The sequence below is a fragment of the Monodon monoceros genome, unplaced genomic scaffold (genome assembly GCF_005190385.1).
Source record: "Monodon monoceros isolate NGI ecotype Baffin Bay Population unplaced genomic scaffold, NGI_Narwhal_1 Super_Scaffold_15, whole genome shotgun sequence".
Classification (NCBI taxonomy): Eukaryota; Metazoa; Chordata; class Mammalia; order Artiodactyla; family Monodontidae; genus Monodon; species Monodon monoceros.
Genome location: NW_021703771.1, coordinates 40516337 through 40537422, shown reverse-complemented (window position 1 = coordinate 40537422; position 21086 = coordinate 40516337). Strand labels below are relative to the sequence as shown.

Genomic DNA, 21086 nt, shown 5'->3' with positions numbered 1-21086 from the left:
TTAACTCTATGTCTTAGTTTCCTCGTATGTAAAATGGGGAGAATAGTGGTCCTTACTTACCTCATAGGGTTGTTGTGAGGATTGCGTGACATGTGAAGGGTCTGACAGATAACAAGCACTGCTACTAATCTTGTCACACTTGTGTATTTTTGTAGGATAGGTATAGGGTAGGAGTGTTTAAAATTAGATATCTCCAAATTGCTGTCCTAAAAGGTTGTTCCTTTTGCACTAAAAACTGCATAACTCTTTTTAGTATCATACCAGTATTATGATTGTGTGCAAGCTCTCTTTTTCAATGATCTGTTTCTGTATTTGTCTGTATTCTGAAGAAATCAAAAGATTTGTGTATAAAAGTGTACGTATTTCCAACTTTTTAATGTAAAAAAATTCAAACATACAGAAAAGCTTAAAGACTTGGTTCTATGATCACCTATATATCCACTGTCTACATAGGAGTTAGCAAAATTTCTTCCGTAAAGGGCCAGATATTTTCTGTACTTATGTAAAGGGCCAGTAAATATTTTAGGCTTTGGAGGCCATATGGTCTCTGTTACAACTATTACTTCTGGAGTTGTAGAGAGAAAGCAGCTGTAGACAACAGGTTAATGAAAGGGCATGGCAGTGTTCTAGTAAAAGTTTATTTACAAAAACAGGCTCAGCTGGATTTGGCTTGGGGTATAGTTTGCCATCCTCAGGTCCAGATTAAATAGTTAACAGATTGCTATATTTGCTTTGTCTGTAAATACGTTTGTACATACGTATATATATTTTCTGAGCCACTTGAAACTAAGTTGCAATCATCATGGCACTATAGCCTTTAATATTTCAGCATGCCTCTCCTAAAAATAAACACATTCTCCTGCGTAACCATAATACTATTATTACAGGTAAGAACATTGTAATTTTGTTCTTTTAATAGAATGAAGATTATATAATGTAGCACAAAAAGTATGAAAATCCTTAGATTTGCTCCTCAGCCATTGTAACCTGTTGAACTGTCCTTGTCCCCATCCCTCTTTCCCTATCTTTTTTTAAAAAAATAAATTTATTTATTTATTTATGTTTGGCTGCATTGGGTCTTCTTTGCTGTGCGCGGGCTTTCTCTAGTTGTGGCGAGCAGGGGCTACTCTTTGTTGTGGTGCGCGGGCTTCTCATTGCAGTGGCTTCCCGTTGCAGAGCACGGGCTGTAGGTGCGTGGGCTTCAGTAGTTGTGGCACACGGGCTCAGTAGTTGTGGCTCGCGGGCTGTAGAGCGCAGGCTTAGTAGTTGTGGTGCACGGGCTTAGTTGCTCTGCGGCATGTGGGATCTTCCCAGACCAGGGCTTGAACCTGTGTCCCCTGCATTGGCAGGCGGATTCTTTTTCTTTTTTTTTTTTTTTTTTGCGGTACGCGGGCCTCTCACTGTTGTGGCCTCTCCCGTTGCGGAGCACAGGCTCCGGACGCGCAGGCTCAGCGGCCATGGCTCACGGGCCCAGCCGCTCCGCGGCATGTAGGATCCTCCGGGACCGGGGCACAAACCCGTGTCCCCTGCACCGGCAGGCGGACCCCCAACCACTGCGCCACCAGGGAAGCCCTATCTTTTTCTTGATTTATTTCTTTAGGTAGAAATCTGTATTGGGCAATGCAATTTGCTGGTTTTATTTTACCCAGTTACACAATCAAATGAAAGGAATGTTTTGACTTATTTTCATGTGTTTGGTTTGTAGTTGTAAAGATCTTGGTTTTGTTTCTGTATTTAACATGGTTTGAAAGAGAGAATTGTGTGTAATTTATAATCAGAAGAAGAGATTTCATTAAGTTACACATAGTCTCTGTAATTTCCATATGGTTGTTTGTACTTGTTTACGTAGTAGAAGAAACTGAAGGAAGGTGAAACCAATGATGTGCTTTGAAAAAGTGGCCAACTTTTAAATTTTCATGCTAAAAGAAGGGAAGGTAATATAAATATTCGTACTATTTTCCAATTTAACTTTATTATGCTTTTACTTGATGAAAATTTATAACACTTCAGATAAAGCTGTTCCACTCAGTGAGAAGTTGTGCTGCAAATTTATCCAGGGTACTTGCCCTATTTTTCTCTACTCTTCAATCCCCTACCCAAATTGAGCACTCTGCATTGTGCCTCTTCCTATATCATCTCTTTGGCTATGGATGCAGAGTGCCTTCCTAATTTATCCTTTTAAAAACACCAGTTCCTCCCTGGTTAGAAGGAAAGAATTTAGTATGTTGGTACAATTGTGGTACTGTGGGTTACAATTAGACATAATGTGCTGCAAGGTGAGATAAGTCTATTTTTCTTAGATTAATGACATAGCTATTAGTGGGAGGTAGGTTGATTATTAGGAACAGACTCAAGATTATTGTTACATTTCTGTGTTCTATACAGGGGAAGCAAAATGTATAAAATTAGGATATCGATAGAAAGCCCAGAGACAAACCCACGCACATATGGTCACCTTACCTTTGATAAAGAAGGCAAGAATATACAATGGAGAAAAGACAGCCTCTTCAGTAAGTGGTGCTGGGAAAACTGGACAGCTACATGTAAAAAGAATGAAATTAGAACACTTCCTAACACCATACACAAAAATAAACTCAAAATGGATTAAAGACCTAAATGTAAGGCCAGACACTATCAAACTCTTAGAAGAAAACATAGACAGAACACTCTATGACATAAATCACAGCAAGATCCTTTTTGACCCACCTCCTAGAGAAATGGAAATAAAAACAAAAATAAACAAATGGGACCTAATGAAACTTAAAAGCTTTTGCACAGCAAAGGAAACCATAAACAAGACCAAAAGACAACCCTCAGAATGGGAGAAAATATTTGCAAACGGAGCAACAGACAAAGGATTAATCTGCAAAATTTACAAGCAGCTCAATATCTAAAAAACAAACAACCCAATCCAAAAATGGGCAGAAGACCTAAATAAACATTTCTCCAAAGAAGATATACAGATTGCCAACAAACACATGAAAGGATGCTCAACATCACTAATCATTAGAGAAATGCAAATCAAAACTACAATGAGATATCATCTCACACCCGTCAGGATGGCCATCATCAAAAAATCTAGAAACAATAAATGCTGGAGAGGGTGTGGAGAAAAGGGAACACTCTTGCACTGCTGGTGGGAATGTAAATTGATACAGCCACTATGGAGAACAGTATGGAGGTTCCTTAAAAAAGTACAAATAGAACTACCATGTGACCCAGCAATCCCACTACTGGGCATATACCCAGACAATACCATGATTCAAAAAGAGTCATGTACCACAATGTTCATTGCAGCACTATTTACAATAGCCAGGACATGGAAGCAACCTAAGTGTCCATCGACAGATGAATGGATGAAGAAGATGTGGCACATATATGCAATGGAATATTACTCAGCCATAAAAAGAAACGAAATTGAGTGATTTGCAGTGAGGCCGATGGACCTAGAGTCTGTTATACAGAGTGAAGTAAGTCAGAAAGAAAAACAAATACTGTATGCTAACATATATATAGAATCTAAAAAATATAAATGGTTCTGAAGAACCTAGGGACAGGACAGGAATAAAGATGCAGATGTAGAGAATGGACTTGAGGACATGGGGAGGGGGAAGGGTAAGCTGGGACAAAGTGAGAGAATGGCATGGACATATATACACTACCAAACGTAAAATAGCTAGCTAGTGGGAAGCAGCCGCATAGCACAGGGAGATCAGCTCGGTGCTCTGTGACCACCTAGAGGGGTGGGATAGGGAGGGAGACGCAAGAGGGAGGGGATATGGGGATATATGTATACATATAGCTGATTCACTTTGTTATACAGCAGAAACTGACACACCATTGTAAAGCAATTATATTCCAATAAAGATGTTAAAAAAATAAAATTAGGCTATCAAGAAACACAATAGCAGGTAATTCAGTATGGCTAAGGTAAGTACTGGGGATGGAGATTAGAAATACGTCTGAGAAAGGCAGAGCATGATCATCGTGTGCCTGGCTAAAGAATGTGACCTTTAACCTGATGAAATGGGGTAATAGATTTCAAATGGAATAGATTATAATAGTTCCCAAAATGGAAATAGTAAACATTCTTTTCTGACTGTAAAAGGGATACATGCTTGTTATAAAGTGCAAACAAGTAACACCAGAAATGTAGGCATTCACTAGAGATAACTACTGCTAACAGTTGGGTGTGTAACCTCACAGAGTGGAATTTCATGATCAGTTTTGCAGCAGTGTGGATGGTGGAGTGGACCAGAGAGGGAGGAGAGTGGAGCAGGAGGCTGTTAGAGAGGTCCAGGTGAGAAATGAGGAGGACCTGTTTCTCAGTGGCAGCTGTGGGGATAGAAAAGGGGCAAAGCTACATTTGTAGCAACATGGATGGACCCGGAGATTATCATACTAAGTGGAGTGAGTCAGACAGACAGAGAAAGACAAATACCATGTGATATCGCCTATATGTGGAATCTAAAAGATGATACAAATGAACTTATTTGCAAAACAGAAACAGGCTCACAGACTTAGAAAACAAATATATGGTTACCAAAGGGGAAAGGTTGCGGGGGTGGGGGGGAGGGATAAATTGGGAGTTTGGGATTGACATATACACACTACTATATTTAAAATAGATAACCAACAAGGACCTCCTGTATAGCACAGGGAACTCGGCTCAATATTCTGTAATAACGTAAATGGGAAAAGAATAGATATATGTATATGTATAACTGAATTACTTTGCTGTACACCTGAAACTAACACAACATTGTAAATCAATTATAGTCCGATATAAATTGAAAATTTTTTAAAAAGAAAGAAAAGGGGCAAAGCTGGGAGGAAGGTCAAAAGATATTTAGGAGATAAGTGGGATTCAGTGACCAGTTGGATGAGTGGGGTGAAGAGCCCGCTCCTGCAGCTCTGAAAAAGGCCAGGAAGGTAGCTGAGTGGGTTGCCCAGAACCTGGGTCCAAATTGTGGGGTCAGTGAGGTGGCATAAAAGGAAAAATAGCAGTTTTACCAACTGCATAATTACAGAGTGGAAAGTGTATCCTTTGTTCTTATTTTCTTCCTGTATTTCCAGGTTTATTTAGACAGGTAGTATAAAAGTAAGAATTCAATTCTGTTTTGACAGGTAAGAACTGTTATGTCCTTTTCTCTTACTAATTGTGTTTATCCCTTGAATTAGTTGAGGATAGCAGGTTCCTTTGAGAAGTTGCTTCTGTTTTGGTGTGTAACTGTAGCATTAGTGGTTTTTAAAAAATAATTTATTTTTGGCTGCGTTGGGCCTTTGTTGCTGCATGCAGGCTTTCTCTCGTGGCAAGCAGGGGCTGCTCTTTGTTGTGGTGCGCGGGCTTCTCATTGTGGTGGCTTCTCTTGTTGCAGAGCACGGACTCTAGGCGTGCGGGCTTCAGTAGTTGTGGCACGCAGGCTCAGTAGTTGTGGCTCGTGGGCTCTAGGGCACAGGCTCAGTAGTTGTGGCACGCAGGCTCAGTAGTTGTGGCTTGTGGGCTCTAGAGCACAGGCTCAGTAGTTGTGGCACGTGGGCTCAGTAGTTGTGGCTTGTGGGCTCTAGAGTGCAGGCTCAGTAGTTGTGGCGCACAGACTTAGTTGCTCCATGGCATGTGGGATCTTCCCAGACCAGGGCTTGAACCCGTGTCCCCTGCGTTGGCAGACGGATTCTTAACCACTGCACCACCAGGGAAGTCCCAGCATTAGTTTTTATATTTCACAAATTTCCTGTTGGAATCTTTAAATTTTTATTCTGAGGAATTGGGATCAGAGTGCGGTGGGAGAGGCACCTGGGCAAGTTGTTGGCAGAGGTTCTTTGACTCTGAATTAAGGGTTATTTGGGTCTCTGAGTAGGATCTTACTTTCATCAGGTTCTGCTGTGTTTCTCACCATGGGGAACAGGGCTGTAAAATTCGCAGTGTGAAACCTCTGTTCTATGTTGTGTAAAAATATGCATAACAAGGCATTATTGATGTGGACTCTGAGTTCTGGGACCCAGTGAAAGATCCTCAGTAACCAGGTGACTAAAATATGATTGGTTGGTTAATGGCTGGGGGTTACGGGGCTAAGACATTTGTTCCTGGGTGAGAAAGACTTAGGTTGCTGATGCCAACCTCTTTTGTTTTCAGATAGGATTAAACATGAACTTTCATATAGATAAAATTTTCTGAATTTTAAAATATTCCCATAGGAGAAAATTTAAAGCTTTTTTGGTTATTCACCATTGCATTGAACCATCCTCACTGTTGGGACACTTTATTCTACCTATCTGAAATGTCTTGTGCCACATTTCGGGGGACTTCTTATTTAGTTTTAGGTTATATCCTTTCCTGAACCTCTTATAAAGAGTTGCCTGGATACATGCACTGTTTTAATAATACATCTCTTTTGAGACTTGAGAAGATCTGGGTAAGGATTGTTGAATCACAACAGTCATAGCATTAAATTAATTTTTTCCCTAGAGTTATTTTCTTGTTTGGACTCTATTATTATTAGTATTTTTACTAAACTTTTAATGGATGTAGTTACTCATCTGAGGTATTATTGTAAATATCAGTATTATGTGGTGAGAAATAGGCTTTCTCTCAGAGTCATCGATTGGGATCGTAAAACATACATAGAATTTAGGAGAGACGTTATCTCCTGCAATGTATTCTCCTACTTAATACTGGAGGGAATGAAAGACGATTGTAATGAGAAAGATTTATTCTGAAGTTTTGCTGTTGGTTTTTATTTATGCTTTAAAGCTTACTTCAGAAAGTTTGAATTTTGATTCTATCAGTTGTGCTCTTTAAAGTCAGTTTTTTCCTCGTCATTTAAAAAGTGGCTTCCTTATACCCAGCTAAACTGTTGTAGTTAGTGATGAAGCATATGGAAGCTAAGTTAATTGGTGAGTTATTTATTGATAACTTTCTCTTGGCCCCTATATTTTATGTTTATATCTAAAGCTTTAAGAGCTAATGTGTAATGAGTGTCAGTTGTTAGAGGCAGATATTTCTGAGCTCAGATCCTAGCTGTTTAACAAATTATGTATTATATTTCTTAGCCTTTAAAATGAGGTTAAGAAGTATCTCACAGAAATTTTATGAGGCTTAATTGAGATAATTAAATGTAAAGAACCTGTGTAAAGAACCTGGTACAGGGCTACATAGTGGGCACTAAAAAGACACTGGCTCCTCCTATTTTACCTAAAAACAAATGGAGCTCATAAAAAATGGAAAATTAAATCTTTTTCTTAAGTTTCATTTTCCCTTTAAAAAAATTTAAATGCCATCTCCTCTAAGCTTTCTCATCTCACGTAGATGAGGATAAATACACTCTTAGTACCTTGGGGCTTTTTCAAAGAGCTCATTATTCTGTATTTAACTGCCTAGTACAATGCTTGGCACATAAATGATGCTCAATGAATATTTGTTGTAAGGATGTCTTGCAAGAGAGAAAATGTTCTCTGTTGCCTTTTTCTCCTCAAGACCTCAAAAGTTGTACTGAAAAAAAAAAAAAAAAGATTTATTTATCCACTCAGGATACTTGGTTTGTTTGGGAAGAGAAATGATATTTTATAGTTAAGGAAATTAAGTATTATCAACTGGCTTAGAATCCTGATGTCTTCTAATACATTCCTTAATATCAGAATTTTTGTGATTTGAAATGAATCACATTTGAATTTCTTTTCTTTTTTTTCCAGAGTAAAAGTTTAAATATACGTTTCATTGTAAATGATACAACAGTACAGTTAGGAATCTTTAGGATTTTGACAATTTAGGTAACACAGTTAATAAAATTGACCTAATGGCATAGATAGTACACCATATCCTGGGTGCAGAGTACATATTCTCTCCCTATTTCTTTTTAGTATGTCACCATACGTAATTACAAAATTCTTTTTTCTTGTGATGAGAACTTTTAAGATCTATTCCCTTAGCAACTTTCAAACATGCAATACAGTATTGTTAACTGCGGTCACCATCCTACATGTGGTTCTTTATGGCTGGAGCTTAAGGTTAAGGTAAGGCTGCAGAAATAAGCAGAGGCCAAAGAAGTCATGGAAGGGCCTATGTGGCAAGATAAGGATTTTGATAATTATGATTTACATTTTAGAAAGATCACTAATAGCAGCATAAAAGTGAGTTATTTAATTAGATTCTGGTTTACCTAGATACAAAACAAGTGGTCTCAACAAGATAGAGGTATATTTCTCACACTGAAGCTTTGTATGGTGACTCTAGGATCTGAGTTCATCAAGGACCTGAGTTCCTTCTGTCTGCCTCACTGTCCTTTAGCATAAATTCTGTTACCTCATGGTCCAAAATGACTGCTGGAGTGCCATTCATCATGTCCAAGTTGCAGACAGACACACAGCCAAATCATCCCCTTTAAGTAGCTTTCCTGGAAGTCCCATCCAATGACTTCCACTTCTAGCTCATTCACCAGTCCTAGCAGCAAGGAAGGCTAGGAAGTGTACACTCTTACGTGGGTATGCTGCCCAGAGTAAAACTAGGGTCTGTTACTAAGCAAGAAAGGGAGAATGGGTATATGGTAGGCTGCCAGTATGTCTGCTGCAAAAGGGATTGAGAATGGAGGTAGGGAGACCAATATAGCCTAAGTAGTAATAATACATGTGTAATCTCTTACAAAAGAGATTTGATTGAAAGTCTTAAAATACAAGAATGTAACTCTTTGGTAACTCTGAGTAGAGAAGCTGTTCTGCTGGGAAACCTAGAAAATTTAAACTATTATTTTGATATTATACTCTTTAAGTTCTTGGTGCAAAATTAATGCTTTAATTATTTTAACTTTTGAGTTAAAAATTTTTTTTCCAATTAAACGTTTAGTAAAATTAAATATTTCAGTACTAAGGAGGATTGACATTGGTAAGCATAGCATTGATAATAATTACTTAAAAAAAAAAAAGTATATAGTATACTTGTTTCAACCATGTAACAATATACATTAAAAAGAGATTTATAGGGCTTCCCTGGTGGTGCAGTGGTTAAGAATCTGCCTGCCAATGCAGGGGACACAGGTTCGAGCTCTGGTCTGGGAAGATTCCACATGCCGTGAAGCAACTAAGCCCAAGCGCCACAACTACTGAGCCTGCGCTTTAGAGCCCACGAGCCCAGAGCTCGTGCTCTGCAGCAAGAGAAGCCACTGCAATGAGAAGCCCGCGCACTGCAATGAAGAGTAGCCCCTATTCACCACAATTAGAGAAAGCCCGTGCACAGCAACGAAGACCCAATGCAGCCAAAAATAAATAAATAAAAGAAATAAATTAAAAAAAAAGGATTTATAGTACTTTTTCTGGAAGATGAAATAACATAATTTTCTTTATCTTTTTTTATACATACCTTTTTGTATGTTATACACTTAACACCTATTACTTTTTTAAAGAATTGTGACAACATATGTACACATAAAATAAAATTTACCATTTTAATCATTTTTAAGTGTACAGTTCAGCGACATCGAATACATTAATGTTTTTGTGCCACCATCACCACCATCTATTCACAAAATTCTTTTCATTTTGTAAAACTGATACCCTGTACCTATTAAAGAATAACTTCCCATTTTTCCCCTTCTCCCAGCCCCTGGCAACCACCATCCTACTTTTTATCTCTATGAATTTGATGACTCTGGTACCTCATATAAGAAGAATCATCAGTATTTGTCCTTTTGGGACTTCTTTACTTTATCTAGCGTAATGTCCTCAAGGTTAAGCCATGTTGTAGTATGTGCAGGCATTTTCTTCTTTTTCAAGGCTAAATACTATTCCATTGTATGTATATAGCACATTTTGTTTATCCATTCATCCATTGATGGAGACTTGGGTGGCTTCCACCTTTTGGCTGTTATGAATAAGGCTGCTGTGAACATGGGTGTACAGATATTTCTTTGAGAATCCCTGCTTTGAACTCCTTTGGCTATATACCCAGAAGTGGAATTGCTGAATAATGTAGTAATTCTATTATTAATCTTTTGAAGAACTGCCATAGTATTTTCTATAGCAACTGCACCATTTTACATTCTCACCAACAGTATATAGGGGTCCCAACTTTTCCACAGCCTTGCCAACGCTTGTTGTTTTTTTCCTTAAAAAAAATTTTTTTTTGATAGTAGCCATCCTAATTGGTATGTGGTAGTATCCATTGTGTTGAATTTTTTTGAAGGTTTAAAAATGTCTTAGTGAGTTGTGTAATCATATGACAAGTTTTAATAAATGGAAATGGAATCACTCAATTTTGCTACTCTAACACCAATATTATTTGAATGTTATTTGGATATATGTTCTTTAGTCTTTTTTAGGCCTTTTTTTGTTTTTAAATTTTTTCTTTTGGTTTTGTATTGTAAGCGTTTCTCATTTTTTAACATATTTTGTACAACAATCATTTGAATTTTAATTTTCCAAGGAAATGCCGCAAATGCTGAAGAATATATATAACATGATTGAATACTTAAGAACAGTTTTTAATTGTTTTAACTTTTTACCTATAGTTAAGTGCTTGGTGTGTGTGATTTTAATTCCATAGTCTGGATGATATAGTGACTAAGAGTGTGGTCTAGAAGTAGACAGTCTGGGTTTGAATCGCAGGTCTGCCACTTAAGCCTTTGTGCGTTTAGGCAAGTTTTTTTTTTTTTCCTTTTAAATTAATTAATTATTTAGGCTGCACCGGGTCTTAGTTGCAGCATGCGGGATCTTTGTTGCAGCACGCGGGATCTTTTAGTTGTGGCATGCGAACTTAGTTGCGGCATGCAACTAGTTCTCTGACCACGGATCGAACCCGGGCCCCCTGCTTTGGCAACGTGGAGTCTCACCCACTGGACCACCAGGGGAGTCCCTAGGCAAGTTTCTTAAGCTCCCTGTGTCTCAGTTTTTCATCTGTAAAGTGAGGATAATAACAGAACTTATCTCAGAGTTGTAAAGACCAAGTGAGCTAGTACTTGTAGAGCTTTAGAACTGTGCCTGGCACATCATACATACTAGATAAGCTTTTGCTCCATTATTGTTTTATTAGGTGGGATCTTATCTCAGGTTTTTAAAAATATATGCAATATGAAAGTAGTTACTGTGTATCAGGTCCTTAGCTTAAAATGTCACAAGCACTGTGTTAGAGGAGGGTGTAGTCTATAAGGTTGTTTTGGGAATTAAGATACATCCAAGGCAGAGAGTACTGGGCAAACTGCTAAATTAGTAACATGATACAACCATCTCTTAGAGACTGTGACCTGCTGGCTGCCATTTAGCCCTGTCTGTTACTCTAGGCTCTTTTGACCAGCTCAGCCTTTTGCTTTGCTTCTTTGGGTTTCCTCCCCAAATTTTTTGGCTTGGCACTCTATATTCCCTGTGTTTCTTAGTTAACAACTTTTATTAAATTGTTAATTTATGTCAAATGCACTGATATAAATTTTTGCAAAATATAACATTCTGTGATTACTACTATTTTTAAAATAAGTTTATTTTTGGCTGTGTTGGACCCTCATAGCTGAGCGCAGGCTTTCTCTAGTTGTGGTGAGCGGGGGCTACTCTTCGTTGTGGTGCGTGGGTTTCTCGTTGCGGTGGCTTCTCTTTGTTGCGGAGCACGGGCTCTAGGTGTGAGGGCTTCAGTAGTTGTGGTGCGTGGGCTCAGTAGTTGTGGCTTGCAGGCTCTAGAGTGCAGGCTCCGTAGTTGTGGCGCACGGGCATGTGGGATCTTCCCAGACCAGGGCTCGAACCCGAGTCTGCTGCATTGGCAGGCGGATTTTTTTTTTTTTTTTTTGCGGTACGCGGGCCTCTCACTGTTGTGGCGTCTCCCGTTGCGGAGCACAGGCTCCGGACGCGCAGGCTCAGTGGCCATGGCTCACGGGCCTAGCAGCTTCGCGGCATGTGGGATCTTCCCGGACCGGGGCACGTACCCGTTTCCCCTGCATCGGCAGGCGGACTCTCAACCACTGCGCCGCCAGGGAAGCCCGACATATCATCATGTTTTAAGACAATGCTTCGTTCTTTCTTTCCTAATTGTTTGATGGTATTTTTAAGGATTTCTCGATATTACATAAAGATAGCATGCCTCCCTCTTTTAAATTTAATAGCTAGTAAAATTTATCTGACTCCTTTTCTCATATACTAGCTGCATTTTGTAGTCTTTAAGCCCAACATCAGCAAAGAATGAAATGAAATCTGAGATCTGAATGTTTTACCTGGTTAAATTTTTTTTTTTTGCTATATAGTGTAATTTATTTGTATCTCATTCTTTTTTTTTAACATCTTTATTGGAGTATAATTGCTTTACAATGGTGTGTTAGTTTCTGCTTTATAACAAAGTGAATCAGCTATACACCTGATTAAATTCTTCATTTTTTTTTTTTTTTTTGCTGCACTGTGGGGCATGTGGGATCTTAGTTCCCTGACCAGGGATTGAACGCTTGCCCCCCTGCATTGGGAGCACAGAGTTTTAACCACTGGACTGCCAGGGAAGTCCTTAAATTCTTAATTTTTTTACATGAATGTTTTCTGAAAAGCATTTCATGTTTCATGCTTATATTTTATATGATTCGAACAAGGTAGATTTCCCCTATACTGCTTAGCATATGTAATATCTGACTCATTTCAACATTGCTGTCAGACTTAAATTAAATCTTGGCATTAGAATATCTTTACAGTTCTACTTTTCCCTTTCCCCTATGCATGTCTGTTTCTAATTGTTTTTCTCCTATATTCCCAGCAGTCTCCGGTCCTAAGAAAGAATGTACCTTGAGCTGTAGAGTCTATCACACTTCATTATGTGAAGTATATTTTTCTACTTAATTTCTTATATATTCCTTATATATGTATTGGCTCTCTCACATGATTTTAAAAATTTGTTATTAGCATTTTTGATAGTGTAAATCACCTATATTGGTGAGAATATAAATTAGTTAAGGCGCAACTTTTGTTTTTTTCATGTAATTAGCTGCATAATGTATAATGAACTCTGAATGATATCATTATATTGTTGATTTACTCATTGTCAAATCCAGAATCTGATATCCTTGGCAGATATGTAGACTTGTGATAGGCGTTTGGCATTTTATGTTTTGGGCAGTGTAACTTTAAATCTACATAAACTTCTCTGCCTTTTGCCTCTGCTGTGTTCATAGATTCCAGGAGGGCTTCGTGTATGGACCTCAAGCGTTGGAGGTAGCAGACTTTTCAGCAGAAGGTAAAGCAGAGTGTTGCCTTCTGGTGTCATTGTGTGTGTGTGCTGGGGTGGGTATGTGACAGGTGAGAGGTTTTCGCAAATGTTATCACAAAACAATTTATAATGGTGCATTTCACAAAACGTAAAGCCAAGCTAATACTTGAATAATTTTATTCAGTATTACTAAAATCCATAAAAAATGGAAAACTTTAAATAGAACTAAGGACTAAATTTCAGTTTCTCTGCTGTTAACTAAACAGTAAGAGTAAAAGGAAAAGAGCATTAGCATAATGTATAGTATATGCTATCTAACTTTCTCAGACCTAATTTCACTATGATTTCTTCCTCGGAAGTTATCCAAGTCATTATTCATGTTGTATTCTTCCTTGCTGCCCCTATTACTGAAAGATTGCTTCACAATAAATAGGCAGCCTAGTCCATGACTCATGACTGGAGGACAGACCCATGTGCCAAAAATCTGAGTTTCCAATATGCTAATTACCTCTCTCTTCAGAACTTGTTAATATGCTCTTCTCTCAAGTTAGTTCTTGTTTCAGTAGAGAGACAGATCCCACACATTTGTAAAATATGTTTTTATAGAGACTTTCTTAATGAGTTATTTTTCAGAAAATAATATGACATAACTTTCCTGGGTAATACTGCTTTGATTTTTTAAAAAAATACAAATATGTTGCCATTTAGGTGTCAGATATCACAGATATTACTTTCTTTGAATTTATGAAACCATTTATGAACTTTCTTCAGATGATACTTGAGTAGGTTTTTTTTTTTTTTTAAGACCTATAGCAGCTAACAATGTTGTATTCTTAAAGTTAATAACGTGGCTAGTTTTCAGACAAATTCTGAATGGGAAGTAGAGGAATGGTTTTCTTATGTCTTCTGGAAATTATATTTGTATTGATACCAAGTGGCTGCATATTATACTGTATATTAAGGATATACACCTATGTGAAGTTAGGGGAGTATATCTTTATTAAGTTTCTACTCTGTGCCCTGCACAGGATCACTCCATTTTACGATCAACCCAGTTTCACTATTTCTTTCACTTTCCTTCTATTCAGAGGAGCTGCTCTTCTTAACTAGAGGAGTTTCAGGCTTTTTATTGAATTAGCTGCAATTTTACCTCCTACGCCCTTTCTCCTTTCTCTCTTTTTTTCTTTTTTTTTAAATTTTTTGGCCACGCTACGCGGCATGTGGAATCTTAGTTTCCCAAGCAGGGATCGAACCTGCACCCCCCTGCATTGGAAGCATGGAGTGGTTCCATGGAGTTCCAGTCCATGGAACCACTGGACCGCCAGGGAAGTCCCTCTTTTGGTCTTTTCACTGGCCAGCTGGAGGATATTTTCTATTTACCAACAATAGATTGGAAGTAATTTCTTTCTTTCTTTAATTAATTAATTTATTTTGGCTGCATTGGGTCTTTGTTGCTGCGCGTGGGCTTTCTCTAGTTCTGGCGAGCGGGGCCTACTCTTCGTTGAGGTGTGCAGGCTTTTCATTGTGGTGGCTTCTCTTGTCGCAGAGCACAGGCTCTAGGCTTGCGGGCTTCAGTAGCTGTGGCCCGTGGGCTCAGTAGTTGTAGCTCGCAGGCTCTAGAGTGCAGGCTCAGTAGTTGGGGCGCATGGGCTTAGTTGCTCCGCGGCATGTGGGATCTTCCCGGACCAGGGCTTGAACCCATGTCCCCTGCGTTGGCAGGCGGATTCTTAACCACTGCGCCACCAGGGAAGTCCCTAGAGCAGCTTTAGGTTTACAGAAAAATTGAGTGGAAAGTACAGAGAGTTCCTATATAAGCTTTTACTGCCTCAACCCTATCCTCCCCACCCCCATCTCCCTATGATTAACACCTTGCTTTAGTGGTATGTTTGCTACAATTGATGAGCCATTATTATTCATTGTTATTAACTAAATCCGCAGTTTACCTTAAGGGTCACTCTTTGTGTTGTATATTCTGTGGGTTTGACAAAATGCATAATCACATGTATCCACCATTACAGTATCATACAGAATAATTTTACTGCTCTAAACATATCCCCTGTTGCAGGAGAATGGGGCACAAGAGGTTGGTCATGTCACAGGTCTTGGGCGAGTTCCTGGGACGGGCAGCCAAGTGAGGGTTCTTGGCTTTGTGCAGGGCAAAATTCAAGAGCAAGCCATAGTAAAGTGAAAGCAAGTTTATTTAGAGAGATACACATTCCATAGGCACAATGCAGATGTCTCCAAAGGCAACAGTGGCCCCGTGCTGTGGGGTGGTTAGTTTTTATGGACTAGGTAATTTCATAGGCTAACAAGTGGGAAGAATATTCTAACTATCTTGGAGAAGGGGTGGGGATTTCTAGGAATTGGGCCACTGCCCACTTTTTGGCCTTTTAGGGTCAGCCTTGGAACTGTCATGGCACCTGTGGCTGTATTACAGTGAGCATATAATGAGGCTCAGGATCTACTGGAAGTAGATTCTTCCTCCATCTTGGGCCTAGTTTGTTCTAACCAGTATTTGCCATATCCTCAACAGCTGTGTCATTCTTTTAATGGTTCTGCCCTGCTCCCTTCCCTCCTGTCTCTCACCTGTGCTCCATCCATTTATCCCTGCCTCCCTTCCTTTGAGCCCCTGGCAAGCACAGATCTTTTTTTGTCTATATAGTTTTCCTTTTCCAGAATGTCATAATTGTAATCATACAGTACGTAACCTTTTCAGTTTAGCTTTTTTTTTTTTTTTTTTTTTGCTGTACGCGGGCCTCTCACTGTTGTGGCCTCTCCCGTTGCTGAACACAGGCTCCAGATGTACAGGCTCAGTGGCCATGGCTCCCGGGCCCAGCCGCTCCACGGCATGTGGGATCTTCCCGGACCGGGGCACAAACCTGTGTCCCCTGCATCGGCAGGCGGACTCTCAACCACTGCGCCACCAGGGAAGCCCCAGTTTAGCTTTTTTCACTTAGTAATAAGCATTAAGCTTCCTCCATGCCTTTTCATGGCTTGATAGCTCATTTCTTTTTAGTGTTGAATTATATCACACCATCTGGATATACCACAGTTAATCTATTCATTCACCTACTGAAAGATATCTTGGCTGCTTCTAAGTTTTGGCAGTTATGAATAAAGTTGCTATAAACATTTGTGTGCAGATTTTTGTGGGGACTGAAGTTTTCAGTTCATTTTGGTAAATATCAAGGAGTGCAGTTGCTGGATTGTATGATAAGAGTATGTTTAGTTTTGTAAGAAGCTGCCAAACTGTCTTCCAATGTGATTATACCATATCAACTTGAGTGTCAGTTTGTCAGTGTCCACAAAATAACTGGCTGGGATTTTGATTGGGATTATGTTGAATCTATAGATCAAATTGAGAAGAATTTACATCTTGACAATATTAGGTTTTCTTAGTCATGTACATGGAATATCTCTCCCTTTATTTAGAAATTTTTTGATTCTTCAGTTTTATAGTTTTCCTTGTATAGATCTTATACATGTTTTGTTAGGTTTATAGCTAAGTAATTCATTTTTTTGGGTGCTATTGTAAATATTATTGTGTATTTAATTTTCAATTCCAACTTTTCATTGCTGGTATATAAGAAAGCAATTGCTTTTGTATATTAACCTTGTATCCTGCAACCTTGCTATCATTGTTTATTTGTTCCAGGAGTTCTCTTGTTCTTTGGATTTTCTCCAGACAGTTATACAAATACAACTTTATTTCTTCCTTAATCTGTGTACTTTTTATTTCCTTTTCACATTTTATTGTATTGGCTAGGACTTCCAGTATGATTTTGAACAGGAGTAGAGAGAGCAGATATTCTTGCCTTGTTCCTGATCTTATCGGGGAAACCATCTAGTTTCTTTTCATGACCTATGATAATCTCAATAGATTATCCTAATTAGTGATATAAAAGATGTGAAGTATTGCTCATATCAGGTCATAAGAGGACTCTTCTCCCACCCTGCAGTCCCTTTCCCTCACCTAAACTTCTTTGAGAAAGATAGGATTAAATTGATGGTTATAAAAATATTTTAAATGATGGGATTCAGGCACTTTTTCACATAATACCTTATATTTAGTAACTGTGCACATTACTTAGTTCCTCTACTCTCTGGTGAACTTCTGTAGGGCAAAGACTATATCTCAACTATAACACTGTGCTAGGTATTTTACATATGTGATCTCATTTATCTTGAAAATTGTGCAATGTTAGTATTATTCTTAATTAACAGGTGCAAAAACTGGTACTATGAGGGTATAAGTAATTTCTTAGCTGTGTGACTTAGTATCAATATAATAGATGTATAATTCCATCATCTAAGCTCTTTAAATCACGTACTATGGAAAAGTTACCTTACGAAGTGGTATATGATGCATGTCATGTGTATAGTACAGAAATGTGCTTGGTGAATGCAGAGCAGAGAGCTTTGACCTCAGGCTAGAGTAGAGTGTTCACAAAATTTCTGGAAAGGTCAACCTTGTCTGATGTAGAGAAGAATAAAGGAAAGAGAGATCAGGAAGATCAATCAGTGTGGAAAAGACTGAGGGCCAAACACAACAAGTATTTTGTGATTTGACAGTATAATATAAAAACATAAAAATTTCTACTGTTGTAGTAAAATGCAATAGAACAAACTGTGTATTATCTTAAATAAGAACGCTTCCATTTTTCTCTTAATTTCAACTGGATTTGCTTATAGGTGTTGAGAACGAGAGAGTCTACCACAGAACCATTGTGTAAGTCCCACATCATCAATTACCAACAACTTCTTTGCCGAGTTAGAGCAATCAGTGCAGCAAGTGTGGAGGGGAGCAAGAGCCTGGGGCAAATTGAAAGATCAGAGGAACCCTAAAAAAAGGAGCTTCCTAAAGTCAATTATATTTTATGTATCCCTTTCGCATATCTCAGTTGGTTAAGTACCCCACAACTAGCCATTGATATGTTAAAAGCTGTGGAGTTGCAAAGCCCTAATAGAAGGAGTCCTTGCTTTCAGTGACGTTTGTGTTAGTTGGGAAGACCAGAGTAAAGTAACAATTAGAAACCACTGAGCAGTGTTAAGCATCATGTAGTGTAGTATACACTGTTAATACTGTGGAGGTTCTTCTCCTTAAATGATGTTCTTCAGGTTTCTGTCCTCTCTGCTATTGTCAGGAGTTTCATTTCTAAATTTTTTCACTCTCTGTCTCTAGCCCACATCTTCCTTCTAAGCTCTAGGTTTATCCAAATGCCTTTTCGACATCTCCATTTAAACAAGTCCTCTCAACTTCAATTTACAAAAACTTCCCCAGTCTGTTCTTTTTAGCTCAGTGAATGGCACCACTGTCACCCAGTTGTCCAAGTCAAAAAGTGAGAATCATTTTTGCTTTACTTTCTCTTGTTTCTTAACCACATGTTCTGTTGATACTGTTTCCTAATTATCTTTCAGTTCCATCTACTTTTTATTTCTTCTGCCACCATTCTAATTTAGACTGTAGTCATCTCTTAAATTACTGCAAAGGCCTTTTAATGTTAGTCTCCTTGTTCCCTCTTCACCTCCAAACTATTCACAAAAACACAGATTGATTAAAATCCTTTTCTGCTTGGGATGAAGTCCAGTTTCCTTAATGTGGCTTACCTGTTCCTGTTTGAACTGGCCCTGCCTTCTTTTCATTCAGCTTTAACTTGCTTTCCCCATTCTAAACCAGCTTTACCAAACTTCAAATTCATCGTTCTCTTTTGCCTCTGAGCCTTGACACGTGCTATTCCCTTTTGCAGAAGGGGGATAAGAAGAAGTGAAGCTGTAGTGACCAAAAGCACAGACTCTGGAGCTAGGCTTCCTAGATCCTGGTGAATCTTGGATCTGCCCCTTAACTAGCTGTGTGACCTAGAGTGATCTAACCTCTCTGCTTTTAGTGTCCTTATCTGTACAATGGAGAGAGTATAGTACTTGCTTCCTAGCACGTTGTGAGGATTAAAAGAGTTAATGTGGTTGAGGCTCAAAGAACGATACCTACCTTATACTAAGTACTATATAAATGTAGCTATTTTTATAACTCTTATTATAAATGTGTTGTGGTACTGGATAGCATAAATTTTTATGTTTTAAAGGTGATTTAATGATAAAAGAAAAATGCTTTTTTCCTCAAATTATGACTTGATTCATTATTATTGTTTTTTAATAAATTTATTTTCGGCTTCATTGGGTCTTCATTGCTGCATGCAGGCTTTCTCTAGTTGCGGCGAGCAGGGGCTACTCTTTGTTGTGGTGTGCGAGCTTCTCATTGCAGTGGCTTCTCTTGTTGCGGAGCACGGGCTCTAGGCGCACGGGCTTCAGTACTTGTGGCATACAGGCTCTAGAGTGCAGGCTCAGTAGTTGTACCGTGGGCTCTAGAGCGTAGGCTCAGTAGTTGTGGTGCACGGGCTTAGTTGCTCAGCAGCATGTGGGATCTTCCCGGACCAGGGCTCAAACCTGTGTCCCCTGCATTGGCAGGCGGATTCTTAACCACTGTGCCACCAGGGAAGTCCCTATTATTGGTATTTATCTTTGTTCTTGTCTGGGCAACAGCTTTATTTTCCTAACTTCTTGTTTTTTAGCTTTTTAGTGACTAGAATTTGATCTTAGGTTGATATTCCTATGAAATGGATCATCTGACAACATTAGGTTTACCTGAATTTTTATACAGACTAATCCAGGTTAACCTATATGGAAACTTCTAAAAAAAATTAATTCTTTATAGCTAATAGCTGACTTTTTACTTTATGATATGTGTCATGTTGATTAAAGTTTCAAGTAAAGTCATTTAAAGGAATTTGCTTTTTCAAGTGTATTTCAGTGATTGTGGATTATAATGGTTCAAATGGTTCGGATTCTAGCAAGAATACTTACTATATTAGGAAATAGACTATCTGAAAGGAAAAACTCTGTTTATCTCTCTATTCACAACTCCCCTTACACCCAACACTTCCCAAATTACTTCTGACACCAGAGATGTGCAGGTTTTTTCCCCATACTGGTCAATTCTCCGACACCAGCTGGGTATCCTACAATTTAACTCAGTTTCGACCCCACAGGTTAAAGGCTCAGTCCCACAAGACTGCCCCTCACTTCAGATGCCAGTGGCAAGTGTTGGGTCCCCCAGGTTGCCCACAACCTCTGACTCAGCTACAAATTGAAGGTTCCCACAACCCCTTCCTCAGGTTCAGTCATTTACAGTTTACTTACTAGATTACTGGTTTATTACAAAGGATATATTAAAGGATACAAATGAACAGTCAGATGAAGAATATATAGGGCTAGGTCTATGTCCAGAAGGGTCCCAAGCACAAGAGCTTCTGTCCCTGTGGAGTTTTGGGGTGTACCACCATCCCAGCACGTGGATGTGTTCTTGTTCACCAACCCAGAAGCTCTCTGAATTCTGTACTTTAGGGATTTTTATGGAGGCTTCATTATGTAGGCGTGATTGATTAAATCCTTGACCATTGGTGAATAATTAAATCCCCAGGGCCCCATTTGGGGTTGGGGTGGTGGTGGGCATGCTGAAAGTTCTGATTACTTGGTTTGTTCCCCAGGCAACCAGTCCCCATCAAGTGGTTCTCTAGGGACTTTCCAAAAGTCACTTCATTAACATAAACTCAGGTGTGGTTGAAAGGGGCTTGTTATGAATAACAAAAGAGCTTCTTTTATTTTTATCCTTCTGAAGCTATTCCAGGAATAAAAACCAAATATTATAAGAAAAGATGCTCATATGCTCTAATCACTTAGGAAATTACAAGGATTTTAGGAGTTGTGAGCGAGGAACCCTTGAGGAAGACCCCACGATATGTTTTCTTATTATATCACAGTATCACATTCTCTGTTATCATAGTACTTAAGATCAGCCAAGAAAAACATGTAATAGCTTAAACTTTATCGAAAGAAGATTCCTGGGCTTCCCTGGTGGTGCAGTGGTTGAGAGTCCGCC

General features: G+C 38.8%; 1 protein-coding gene across 3 annotated transcripts in view; it reads left to right on the top strand.

The window, feature by feature from the left end:
• The window catches only part of CDK19 (cyclin dependent kinase 19), a 170162-nt gene that overhangs the window by 23564 nt on the left and 125512 nt on the right, over nucleotides 1-21086 (top strand). The window contains exons 1-2 of one of the 3 annotated variants that reach the window (XM_029223330.1): nucleotides 12406-12768; nucleotides 13119-13180. The exons of 1 other annotated variant lie outside the window; for it this stretch is intronic. In XM_029223330.1, coding sequence (XP_029079163.1) covers nucleotides 12667-12768; nucleotides 13119-13180 — 164 coding nt within the window. In that variant the 5' untranslated portion in view covers nucleotides 12406-12666. Of the gene's footprint in view, nucleotides 1-12405; nucleotides 12769-13118; nucleotides 13181-21086 lie in introns of those variants that run through there. One more of the 3 variants, XM_029223332.1, reaches the window with a different exon arrangement.